A 12,105-nucleotide genomic window follows, 5' to 3' on the forward strand; every position below is an offset into this window, starting at 1 on the left:
TGGTGGGGTGGAGCTCATCAATGTCAAGTGGGAACGCCTCAGCCCTGCGTACGCAGACTTTAAAGCTTTTGCTGCCACTTTATTCTGCCTCTCTGCCATCTAATAGTCTGCTAACATGCTGTCGACTTAGTTTCTCTACTACTGTTTCCTCACTCATAGAAGTCATGCACACTCTGCACCACAGATCGTAATGATTTCCACATCACAGCAGAAATCTCTAAGACAATTACATCCTTGCATAAAGCTAAGGAACTTGTAAATCGGGATTCTCTTTATATACAGTACTGCTCACTCATAGTGATGCTGAAGTATGGGGAAATGTGTATTAAACAAATACTAAAACAGTAATTTTGTTACAACAAAAAACTATTAATATAGTATGCCGAGCAAATTATTATGATGCAACAAACATATTCTGTATTCTGCTGAATATATTAAAATTTCCCAAATAAAAAGATTTCAAAATTATGGATCAAGTAAAAAGCTATTAATTACCTCCAGGTGTCCAGGATTTGTTCCAGCTGAGAAAACTGATTTATTAATTAAGATGACTATTGTAGGAGCCATATGAGTTGCTCCTTTTTTGACTATGTGGGTTGATTTAAATGGACTCACTGTATTGGTGCACGGGTGTGGGGCGTGTCTCATGGGTGTGGTAGATGACAAATGTGGTTGCACTCACCTGTTCACGGCACCTGATGTTGATGAGCAGAAAGGTTGGGTGAGCATGAGGCAAAACCTTCTGTTGAGCGCAGCTTGAATGAGTTTGATGTATTTTGACTGTAACTTGTTGGTTTTTGTATATTTATGCACTAATTGATGCCTTAGGCTAAGTTGTAATTTGGCATAGTAATTAGTACAGTTCTTTTTGAGTTGCAGTTATTTGTTTGTGCAGTCTGTGCATTTGTTTAATAGTTAATCCCAGGCGCTGATTTGTATATTGGACAGTTGCATGTGGAATAAAAGGAGCAAATGGTGCAGAAGTGTATTTTATGCGTTTGTTGTTGCGTGTCATCTGTGTCCTCATGTTTAGCCTGCCGCGGCCGTTGGTTGGAGGAGCCGCAATACATTGTCAGCAGAAGAGTTTGTAGGTTTTATTGGATTATTTATATATAGATGAGTTTTATTGGTGAGAGTTTTATAGTTTGCTGTTTCCACACAGCTTTTAGATTAAACCTTTGGCTACACAAAACAGATTTCTTTCAGGAGTCATATTCCCCTGTTAGGTTTCAGCAGTACAGCTGCACTAGGCGTTGTACTGATTTGCTTTCTAGTTATTGTGCATCAGGTGGTGGGACAATGTAAAATTCCTGTTGCTGATGCAAAGCAGCAGTTGGCTCTTGGTCAATCCTAAATTTGATTGGCTTGGATTTTTATCAGATGTATTTATTAAAGGTCATGTCTATCCAGACCTGACCTTTGAACCTATAAAGTGTAAAATAAAATATTATGATTTATTCTGCATTTTTCACAAAGTTAGTTTTAACATGAGTTCCTAAATTACAGCTGAATTGTGCGGTCGCGCTCACCTTTGACCACTAGACCCTATTTAGTTCATCATTAAGTCCAAGTGGATTGTCATTAACTTACACAAAAATTGGAAAGATATAAGATCAAAGTATCTTTCACCACAATATATATTTTTTTATTCTTGAGTGAATGTTTCTTTCCCTCAAAACATTAAAGAGATATTGCCTTGTAATTACAGTAATCCAAAGAGTTTTAGGGGTTTGACCTAAAATATTGTTTACTTTCTATTACATGTGCCTGCTATATATATAAAAAGTAGAATAGATAATGGTGTCGTGTTGCTCATTTGAAAAAATAATTTATTGATACAGCAGGATTGGATAAAAACTGAAAAAATTTTAAGCAACTTTTGTTTTTTGCCTTTTTCTGTCAGGTGTATCATCATGTCTCCATTAATTATTGACTAATTATTAGTTTTCAGGTGGAATTTTGGTAACTTTGTTAGGAATAAAAGTAAATAAACCATTTAATATGTAGAATGAAATACATATTAAAAGTCACTCCTTCTCAAATCAAGTCATACATGTATTTATATTACATGTAATGAACATGCTATTTTCCATCTATATCGCTTAGAAGACAAAGAAGACAAGCAACTTTTACTTGTTTTTTAGGGGGGGGTTTCACGTCTTATATGAAATTTTGTCTTCATACTGCCTGTACTTTTCTATCACTTTCTTCTATCTTTTTTGTCAGCTTCCTCTACTTTGGGCTCTTCTGTTTTTCACTGTTATGTGCTTCCATCTCCATCACCATCTCCAGACCTCTCTCACTCTCTCCTTCTGTAACTCCCTACTTCCCCTCTCTTCCTGCAGACCTACAAAAACACAGACAGAGGCCTCAGTAAGTGCTGTTTTCCTGGCCAGGCTGGAGGACCCTCCCCATAACTAAACAGGAGCCAAGCTTATTTTACCTTCACACAGCCCAGACTGGACCAGTCTGGGCCAGACAAACACAAAATACTTCATTTGATACATTTGGACCATCTGCTTCTGCGGGCTGTCTCCTTGAGCCAATATAGTCAACAGAGAGGGCAGATCAAGACCAACTATGTGGGTCCAAGGATTAAAATAGACAATGAATATTGGCATTATATTTTGTACAGAGTTTCTTGATGGCTAATTAGGAATTTGGCAGCCACTGAGGATTTTCTGTTTTCCTTTAGCTTCAGCATGGCATCACTTTTGTGGAAATGTTTGAAAAACTAATTGGCTTTTTGCAGTGTGTTATTTATTCATTTTTTTAAATGCCACATATATCTATGTCTCACTCATTAGAAACTGTAATAATTTATTGCATTCATTTTCTGTCTTGACATCAGATCAAGCTGGCAACACTAGATAACACTAGTTCTAGTTTTCTAGAAAATAACTGAAATCTCTATTTGTAGATGTGTACAAGTTTACAGGAAAACAATGCTTAATTTTCTATTGTATAAAAGGGAGAAACTAAGAAACTGCCAGATAATTTGGAGATATTCATATCTAATAAATACAGGAAAACACTGTCTTTGTTTTGTCTGCTGCCAAGGATAAAATCCAGAAAAACTATTAGCTACAAAAAGATATTTGGAGAGAGATAATAATATGAAATAGAGTAGATCCTAAATTTTTCAGGGATATCAAAAGTCAACAAGCACACCAGCCAATGATGTTCAACACACTCTTCTATAATTAACTCACATTAAATCAATAAAAAAGAAACTCAGATGTTCTAAAGTAATGGCAACAAACTACAGTAAGAAACCGAATCTTCATTACGTATACATCAAAACCATTACATTACTGTTGAGTTCCTATGAGCTTAAAGCAGTCTGGCTTTTCTCCTCTGACCTCTGGCATCAACAAGACCGGGATATTTTGTGTTTATCAGACTTTTCTCTGTAAATCCCTCAAGTTGGTTGTGCTGGAAAATCCCAGTAGATCAGCAGTTTCTGAAATGCTCAGACCAGTCCGTCTGGCACCGGCAACCATGCCACGTTAAACCTCACTTAAATCCCTTTTTTCCCCATTCTGATGCTTACTTTGAACCTCAGCAGGTCATGCATAAATGCACTGAGCTGCTGTGAGATGACTGGGTGATTAGATACTGTGGTTAACAAGTTAAACACGTGTACCTAACAAAGTGGCTGGTAAATGTGTAATAAGATATGCAGAACCGCTTAACTTATTACATTTAACCAAGGTTTATCAGCTTCAACATAATACCAATCTCTGGGTTTTATTCTTTTTGTATTTTTATTTTGTGTTTGTTTCTTATGTTCATTAACTAAAACATTATAAAAAATCTTTATTTTGTTTGTTTTATTTTTTCCCAGGAAGTGCCTTGGTGGATCAGAAATTTCAGGTGGGGGGTTTCCTTGTTGCTTTGAAATACTATTTTCAAGAAAGCCGTGAATCCCTCTGAGACTTTAACTGCAAACATATTTCATCAAGTTGAATTTGACATTGAAAGACTTGTTCTTTGTGTTCTAGCCCTGTACTCTTGTTTCTCTTTGTTTCAAAATTGTCTGAAAAGCTTTTTTTTTTTTTTTATATTGCTCTCGTTCCAGCAAAGCCTAGCTTGAGCTATGCCTGGGGATCAACAGCCTATAGCCATGGCCTCAAGATAAAAATGATTCTCTGATGAGGAGGTATCTAAAGCACTTTTAAACATCTGTCAGCAAAAAATAAGAAATAACAGTTCTTCTAAGGTTAAATGTTCAACTCCACAGGACACAAACTGGTTTGAAATTCTGATCTAAAATTTTTGGATATTGTGAAAATATTTGTTTTAAATGCAAGCTTTTATTACCAACTTCTTTGTAATGTTTTTAGAATAGAATAGCTCTTTATTTTCAATGCACATGTACAACATGTGCACTGTGAGGATATGAGTCAGACATTTTACTATTTCATGAAAAACAACTCATTTTGAATTTGATGGCAGAAAGACGTCTCAAAAGTTGGGATGCGTGCAACCAAAGACTGGAAATGTAAGTGGTGCCAGAAAGAAACAGCTCAAGGAACGTTTCGCATCTAATTTGGTTAATAAGCAACAGGTCAGTATCATGGTTCGATATAAAAAGACCATCTTAGAGAGGCAGAGTTTATCAGAGGTAAAGATGGGCAGAGGTTTGTCAACCTGCAAATTAATTGTGTCTATACATATCATTGTGGAATGACTTCAGAAGAATGTTCTCTGCCTTACAAGGGAAGACACGGGCACGATTCTGTCATACAAATCAATCCACGGGCTCGGGGACACTCCCAAAAATAACTGTCTGTAAACTCAGTTCACTGTGCCATCCTCAAATATAAAAAGAAGCCATATGTGAACATGACCCAGGAAGTCTGCCATCTTCTCTTGGCCAAAGATTATTGGACTGAGACAATGTGGAAAACTGTTCTGTGGGCAGTCAAATCAAAATTTGAAATTCTTTCTGGATGTTGCTTTTCCTAAAAAGGAGAGGGATCCTCTGCCTTGTTCAACGGACCGAATTCAAAGGCCTACATCTCAGATGGTATGAGGGTGCATTAGTCCCTATAGAAATGGATCATTAATGATCAAAAGTATATACAGGATCAAAGCAGCATATGCTCATAAGCAGATTATGTCCTTTTTCAGAGAAGGCCTTTCATATTTCAGATAAAAAATGCTACACCTGGTTTAGTAGCAGAGAAGTCTGGATGCTGAACTGGTCTGCATATAGATCACAAATTTCATCAACTGGATAAAATATGAGTTTAGAAAATCTGCACATCATTTTACACTGAGTCCCAACTTTTTGCACCTTTTTGGGTCGTACATACTCTGAAAAGTCACTACTCAGGTTTAGAAGTCAGCATCACATCACCCCATTCCTGATCTCTTTCCACCAGCTCCATGTCTTTGGTTTTGAGATTCTGCTAATCACCTTCAAGGAATGCTTGGATCTGGCTTCAAGGTAAATAGCAAAAACTGTTGACCACCACCCTTAAATCCTCAGGCTTGACTCCAGAGGAGATAAGGCTCTCAGAATCAGTGAATTCCTTCCAAAATCACTTCTGAAATCATTTTTTTTTATGTGATGCAGAGCATTTATTGCTTTTGTCCTCTTGTTTATTCTTACTGTACTGTTATTATCGCTTCTATTCTTTTCAGTATTTCTTATTTACCAATTTGTGCTTTGTTTTGTACATTCCTTTTTCTTTTTTAAAAACGCTGTCTCAACTTTCCCTTATCTTGTGTTCTTTGGCTTTAATATTTGGCTTTTTGTTTGAATTTACCTTCTGATTGTTCTCCTTCGTACTTATCTGCCAAAGTGCATTGCAAACTATGTTTTGAAAGGTGTATGTATAGATTTGTACACAACTCTTTATTTTTTAACTTCCCCTAAAATATTGAGTGCAGACTGTCTTTCAGTCACGCATATTTTTGTCTCTCAAATATAAGCTCTACAGTGAAGAACTGCCAAAGACTCATGAGAATAAGAAAGTATGCAAGTTATTGTGGGGCTCTTCTTTGTACAGAGCACCAGATGCCTGCAGGAAGGATGTGTGCGCTCTGGCCAAATCAAATACCCGAGAAACACTTCTAACACGTGCCATGCACTGCTTCAGGAAATACTGCAGGGACGAGAAATATGAAAAATAGAAAGTGATACATTTGTCATTTGACAATGGAATACCAGCAGAGCAGATTCATTCTTAAACTTCAGCAAGATGATAAATTTCAATCTCTGTGAGTGAAGAAGGCTTTGCAACAGTCATATCTCTACCTCAAGGTGAAAGAATACTCAGTGACTGCTTCATAGTTAACACTTTTCATCTGAACAAAATTGCTTATTTCATCATGTAATTTTTCCTTTTATCTTTTCAGCAACTGTTTGTATGCCCGCCTTCATCACAAGAACCATGAATATGTCTTCATTTCGCTCCTTCTTGACTCATAATAACAAAAAAGTCACGCTGTTTTAAGCTGTTTATTATTTATGATTTCAGCTTACGGGTTTTTTATGGCTCAAGTTCAATTACTGGCTGTTATCTCGACTTTGTTTTCAAAAAAGTACAATGTCATAAAGACAGAATTTAAATTGGAAATTGTTTAAATTGCTTACGTGTAATAAAATAACAGTACAAATGCAACAGATGTTTAAACTGAATGATTTGAATATTTGTATTTAAAAAATGTCAACCTCACTTTGAAGCTGATACCAGCAACGTGTTTCCTGGGAGATGGGCACGTTTACCAGTGTTTTACATCATCTGTTCTTTTAATAAGACGAGGTTGCGGTGTAGTGTAAGCAAGTGTTTTCCCATTTTTGTTCTATATAGGACTAATCTTCTTTTCAAAAAGCAGCAAATTTTCTCAATGTGCCCTGAACCTAGCCCTCAATGCTACTGTAGATCGACTGTAATTTTGCACAGTGTTTCTGAAATAAATAAGGCTGTCATTGAAAAAAATGCCATCTGCATATCATGTTATGTTGCTTCTGAGCCTGCCTTATTTGGCAATAATCAGGCCTCCACATGCCAGGTGCATGGGGTGAACTTACAGCAATTAAATAAATAATAGGACAATTTCTCAGTCCTTCACATATATATCGCAGGCCCACAGCAGCTTTCAGAAACATTTCTGAGCTGATATATTGATTGTGCCTGTTTATGAGTGTAAGGTGATTCAGCATTTCTTTAGGGCCTTGTCCTTTGCATGCACTTTTGTTCTGATACTTTTGATCTGTCAATGATATCATCTACTACAGGTGATGAAAACCGTTTTCAGCTTGTCCATGTCTTTCACAGAGTGTAAACTGCGTCCGTGTTTACTTCTGACAGACTCTCTAGAACAGGACTGGACTGGGACAAAAAAATTGGCCCAGGTATTTGAAGTAGAGACCGGCCCACCAGGTATTACAGGAAAAATCATAAAGCATTTGAATGAAAACAAACGCTGTTCTGACAGTGATGTACACTGTCTTGTTGGTATATATGTATGATTTCTATACAGTTTGCATCAGATGACCACTTAAGGACATCTCATGGTTTCATCTTCACGTTCCCCCTCACCAGATATCCAAAACGATAACATGACCAGCAGCTTTACGGCTGTGGCTCCAGCAAACATCAGCTGATACTACAAAAGTAATATCAAATTAATTCTAACAACAGCTTATCAAGCTTAAACGTGCTGCTGTTGTTTAGCGCGACATCCGCTGGTTTCCTCTTTCTGGGCGATAAACAAACAAGAGAGACGGGGCGAGACAGAAATCCCGATCAGCTGATCATTGATCAGTTTCATGATTGAAGTAGCAACAGGGGAGAGAAGAAGAGGCAGCTGTGCAGCGTAAAGACGCAGAATAAGTCCAGCTTTGTGTCTTTTTTCATTCTAGCTGAAGTAGGGGACAAATCGTTTCCTTTTCACCTACGAGTGTTTTGTAAGCCCAGAGTCGATCACGACCAATTGGCCAATCCACCACCTTTCATTGTTTATACCGTTACAAAAACAAACATCAAAACGAAAAATCACTATGGCCGATGGCCAGTCCAGCTCTGCTCTAGAAGGTTCTTTTTTAAATGCCCACAAAGAAGGTGGTACTGACTTTTCATTTCTTTCTTTCTTTATTCATTAATTTACCTCTGTCTCAAATGTTTTCAAATGTCTTGCTTGCGTCAAATTTAAAATGACCAAATATTCTCCCCCCAAAAACCGATAACAGAATCAATAACATTTCCTACTCTCAGCGTTTCCTATGCTTTCTTTCTACTAATTGTAACCAAATGTAGGTTTTAAAGTGGCTGCATTCTGCTTTACCTTTTGCACAGCATCTCAACTTTTTTGAATGTAGGATTGATCGAAGCTGTGTTGCCAGTTGGGCAAGTGAAGAAGCAGTCGACTTTTTACTTTATCAGGAAAAACAAAAAGAGAATACCCATGAATCTTTTACCCAGGCCCTCTAACAAGGAGTAACCCTCATCAGAGAAAACTTACCAGAAATCTGAGGCCTGGTTACATGTGTTTATTTCAATCGATTATTTTGGCAACTTGAAAAAAACTATATATGCCATTTTCTAGCTGTTTTATTCAGTAACTTTCACTTTAAATGTTTACCCTTTTTTTAAGTGGTAATCAGTCTAACATTGTATTCATTCAACTGAGAAGGAAAAGTAGGCTATTCGCCAGGTCACAGTGGCGGCTCGTGGAACTGCATGATATGGAAAAAGGGGGAGGGAGGAAGTTCTCCAAAACTTTTTTTCTCCTCAAAGGATTCTGGAAAAGCTCCGTTACATTTTCAGGGGAAGGGGATACGAGGAGAAGAAAAACAACGCTGGGAAAACAAAGACAGATAACGGTGTGAAAAAGTTAATGACTTCTTCTGTTTTTGTCTCCTTATATGAAAGCCGTGGAAAAAGGACGCGCGTGTTTTTGCTTTTGTTCCGAGCATTTTGTTCCTTCCCAGACTGTGAGGACTTACACCATCAGAGGCGATGAGATGTGAGTGAGCTATGCCTTGTGGAAATGGACAGACTTTATCCAAGCGAAAACATGGCGTCTGCCTCCCGAGGTTTAGTTTCTTTTCCAGTCTGCTTGTGGCGCTCTGCTGCTTGGAAGTATGGGGCTCCGCGGCGCAGGCGGACGGCGGCAAGAGTTGCAGTCCCTGTCCCGTTAACTGCAGCTGTCCACTTGGGCCCCAGCAGTCCTGCGTCGTCAACTGCTCCAGCATCGGGTTGGAAAGGGCCCCTGCGGCGGAAGAGATCCCGCTGGCCACCAATGTGTTGTAAGTAAAGAAACCAAAACAAGCTGCACAGGATATGAATGCACAGTGGAGAGTTTTTCACCCAGTTTGACCAAACTTATCACCCCGGAAAACAAGCGTAACACACGTAAAAGTTTAATTCATCTGGGGTTCTTGTCTATCAGCCCGCTTGTTACATCCCCATATGCGTGTACCCCATTATTCCTAACAGCTAATATGACGTGAGTTTTTGATTTATTGTTTATGCTGCTGTTCTGTGGTAATTAAAGGGGTCAAATGTTTAATCAATTAGATCAGCTGATTGGAAAATAGTCAGACTTAATCGTTGTGAATCAAACGAGCAAAAAAACTTTTAAAATGTGAGCGTTTGTGTCTCTTCTGCTTATTAAACTCAGTGGAAATGTGTCATTCCTTTGTTTTGGGCTGTTGGTGGAAAAAATCCTGTTAACTAACTACTTTTGGCTTTAAGTTTCTGTTGTTTGTTTGTTTTCCCCCTTGGTACGTCATGAAAATATTTATGGTATTAGCATTTAATTATCCAAGTAATCGATACAGTAATTAGCAGATTAAACATGAATAAATTGTGGCGTCCTGAACGTATAAGTGCGCTGACAGATGTGGAGATTTGATTAAGTTGGCTTTGATGGTCTTCAGGGTGCACCAGTGTAGTAAAAACACAAACAAAGCCAAAACTGATTGGAAAATAAATACTATGTGGAGGCAATCAGACAATAATGAGAATAATAATAATAATTAATACAATTTTTGTTTACTTTTTATGTCAAAAGAAGGACTGACTGCTGGTGACTGTGCGTGCGTGCTTTTGCGTGCGCGCATCTTCCCCCCCGTTTGTTGGTATTAATAAGTTGGTGACCAGAAACCAAAGGTGGAGCAGATCAGACTTGAGCCTCTGGTGTAGCTGCAGCAGAACATTCTGTTCTGTGCGATGGAAGCCATATGTTATTCATTATTTATTTTTACTGAAACTACCTTTCTTTACAGTATTTAACTTAAGACTTTACTATAAATACCAGGCACATAATCAGTGCACTCTGTGTTGGCCAGGTCTTGCTTTAGGACACAAAATGATTTTGTTTACACAGAGTTTTATAAGTAAATAAAACTCTGGAGGTACACTGGTTGTATTTGTTGTATAGAGGGCTTCTACTTTCAGTTGGATCCCCTATTATCACCTGACCTTTAGTGGTAATGTTTGCATAAAAGAAGAAAAGTGGCTTGTTTAGAGACAGATAAATTAGAGACAGACTCTGCTGCACTGTCTGTCTGTGATTTATCTGAATGTTAATGTCTCATGTTGGAATTTGTTGGAGTGTTAATTGCATCAAAGTAGATGAACCTCCTTAACCCTACTGTACCAGCGGAAGTCATACGTAAAGGCGGCTGGCTGTGAACTTAACTGTCCTTACTAATTTAGCTACTTGTGTCCTACTCAATAGGCAGACACATGTGGTTGATAGCAAATATTTTACTCAAAGTTAAATCTGATTTCACAGAAGGCTGAGACATTCAGCTGGAGAACTTGGTAGTGTTCATTTAATAATGCTGCAGGCTGAACTTTAAAGAATAATAAAGGTCATTTACTTGCAGCGATTTCTGAATAATGGCCTTTGGTCTGTCTGAGGCAGAGAGATGACAGTTCAGGTCTGGATTGTTAGCTCTCTTAAAATCATCTTTGTCCTTTTAACATCTTTTAGTAGATGCAGAGAAGAGTCAGTAAGGCTACTGTGAATCTCTACAGCATGCAGAGCAGGTCTTACAGGTCTTTTTTTATATTAGAAATAGCTTTTCTATTTAAGAGACTATTACCAGACTTAAAAATGTAGCCTTGGAGCAAATAACCACCACAAAAATGAATAGGCAGTGAATGATTTGTCTGTCTTAAAGTGGTGTCAGGCTAGTTTATTGTCACTGTTGTATGTGAATTTGATACCTTGGAGGAGCCGACTACAGATTTGAGCTTGAATAGATGTGAACTCAGCGCTCACAGTAAATGACTGTCCTTTAGTCATCCACAAGGAGCGATGCTGTAAATGATTAGTAGATAACGGAGCAAGCGTGTTTTTATTTATTTTACTCTTTAGTAATATTGTCCTTAGTCCTCTTTGCATAACTGTGCATCCACTTTTCTATCGGTGCACATTTATTAGCATTATTTAGCTGTGGGAAAACTGGATAGGACCCAGTGTAATGCTGTAGTGTCTCACCATGAAATTTAATTTAACTGTGGCTGGCTTTAGAGAGCATTCACAACTTCTCTGCTTTGTGAGAGAGAGATGCAGGAAAAGTCTCTGTGATCAAGCTATAGGCGTAGGGATGCTACCCTGAACACATGCTGTAGGTCTAAATGGATTTTGTGCCTTTTCCCTATTTAATTTCTACTTTTCTTTCAGTAAAAATACCACATTTCCATTTGAAGAAATTGCTAGGAAAGAGCTTTTTTTTGCCACCAATTCTTTTCTCCTTGCCTTCTCCAGTCCTTTCTAATGTGTCACATTACTGCAAAATAACTGAAGCAAAAATACGTCAGCCACACCGAGACTTTAATAAAACTCATTTCACATCCATTAAACACCAGCTCCTCTCCATTCTGTCTATGCCCCTATCTGGCCCCAAATCTAAATGTTCTAGACACACCCTTGGTGGAAAAAAAAAATCCAGTGGCTGTGAAATATTTTAACATACTGCAGAGTGCAGTTGGAGAAAAGCATTCCCGTTACACATCAGTCCATCTGCTCCAACCCACACACATAATAAAATCTCTTAACACTTCATACGGAGAGTTTTGCAGTTCTGGGACATACTTGTAAAATGAAACTAAGGTTTTTTTAAGTGCCGTTGTT

At 38.0% G+C, this 12,105-nt stretch overlaps 1 protein-coding gene and 1 long non-coding RNA gene across 3 annotated transcripts in view; both read left to right on the plus strand.

Annotated features, from left to right (window-relative positions):
- The first annotated feature begins 655 nt into the window (after window positions 1–655).
- On the plus strand, window positions 656–6,534 carry LOC146573061 (uncharacterized). The gene is made up of 6 exons (XR_014892937.1): window positions 656–716; window positions 3,848–3,876; window positions 4,082–4,162; window positions 5,391–5,455; window positions 6,021–6,274; window positions 6,370–6,534. It is a non-coding gene; the product is annotated as an uncharacterized LOC146573061 (long non-coding RNA).
- Window positions 6,535–8,751: 2,217 nt separating this feature from the next.
- Window positions 8,752–12,105, plus strand: part of pkd1a (polycystic kidney disease 1a) — an 81,223-nt gene continuing 77,869 nt past the window's right edge. For both annotated transcript variants that reach the window (XM_085277593.1, XM_085277594.1), the window contains exon 1: window positions 8,752–9,265. In XM_085277593.1, coding sequence (XP_085133719.1) covers window positions 8,994–9,265 — 272 coding nt within the window. In that variant the 5' untranslated portion in view covers window positions 8,752–8,993. The remainder of the gene's footprint in view (window positions 9,266–12,105) is intronic.

This window comes from Mchenga conophoros, linkage group LG6, assembly GCF_057382185.1.
Source record: "Mchenga conophoros isolate Kocher_MC1m ecotype Shallow Benthic linkage group LG6, M_conophoros_male_GT1.1, whole genome shotgun sequence".
Taxonomy (NCBI): domain Eukaryota; kingdom Metazoa; phylum Chordata; class Actinopteri; order Cichliformes; family Cichlidae; genus Mchenga; species Mchenga conophoros.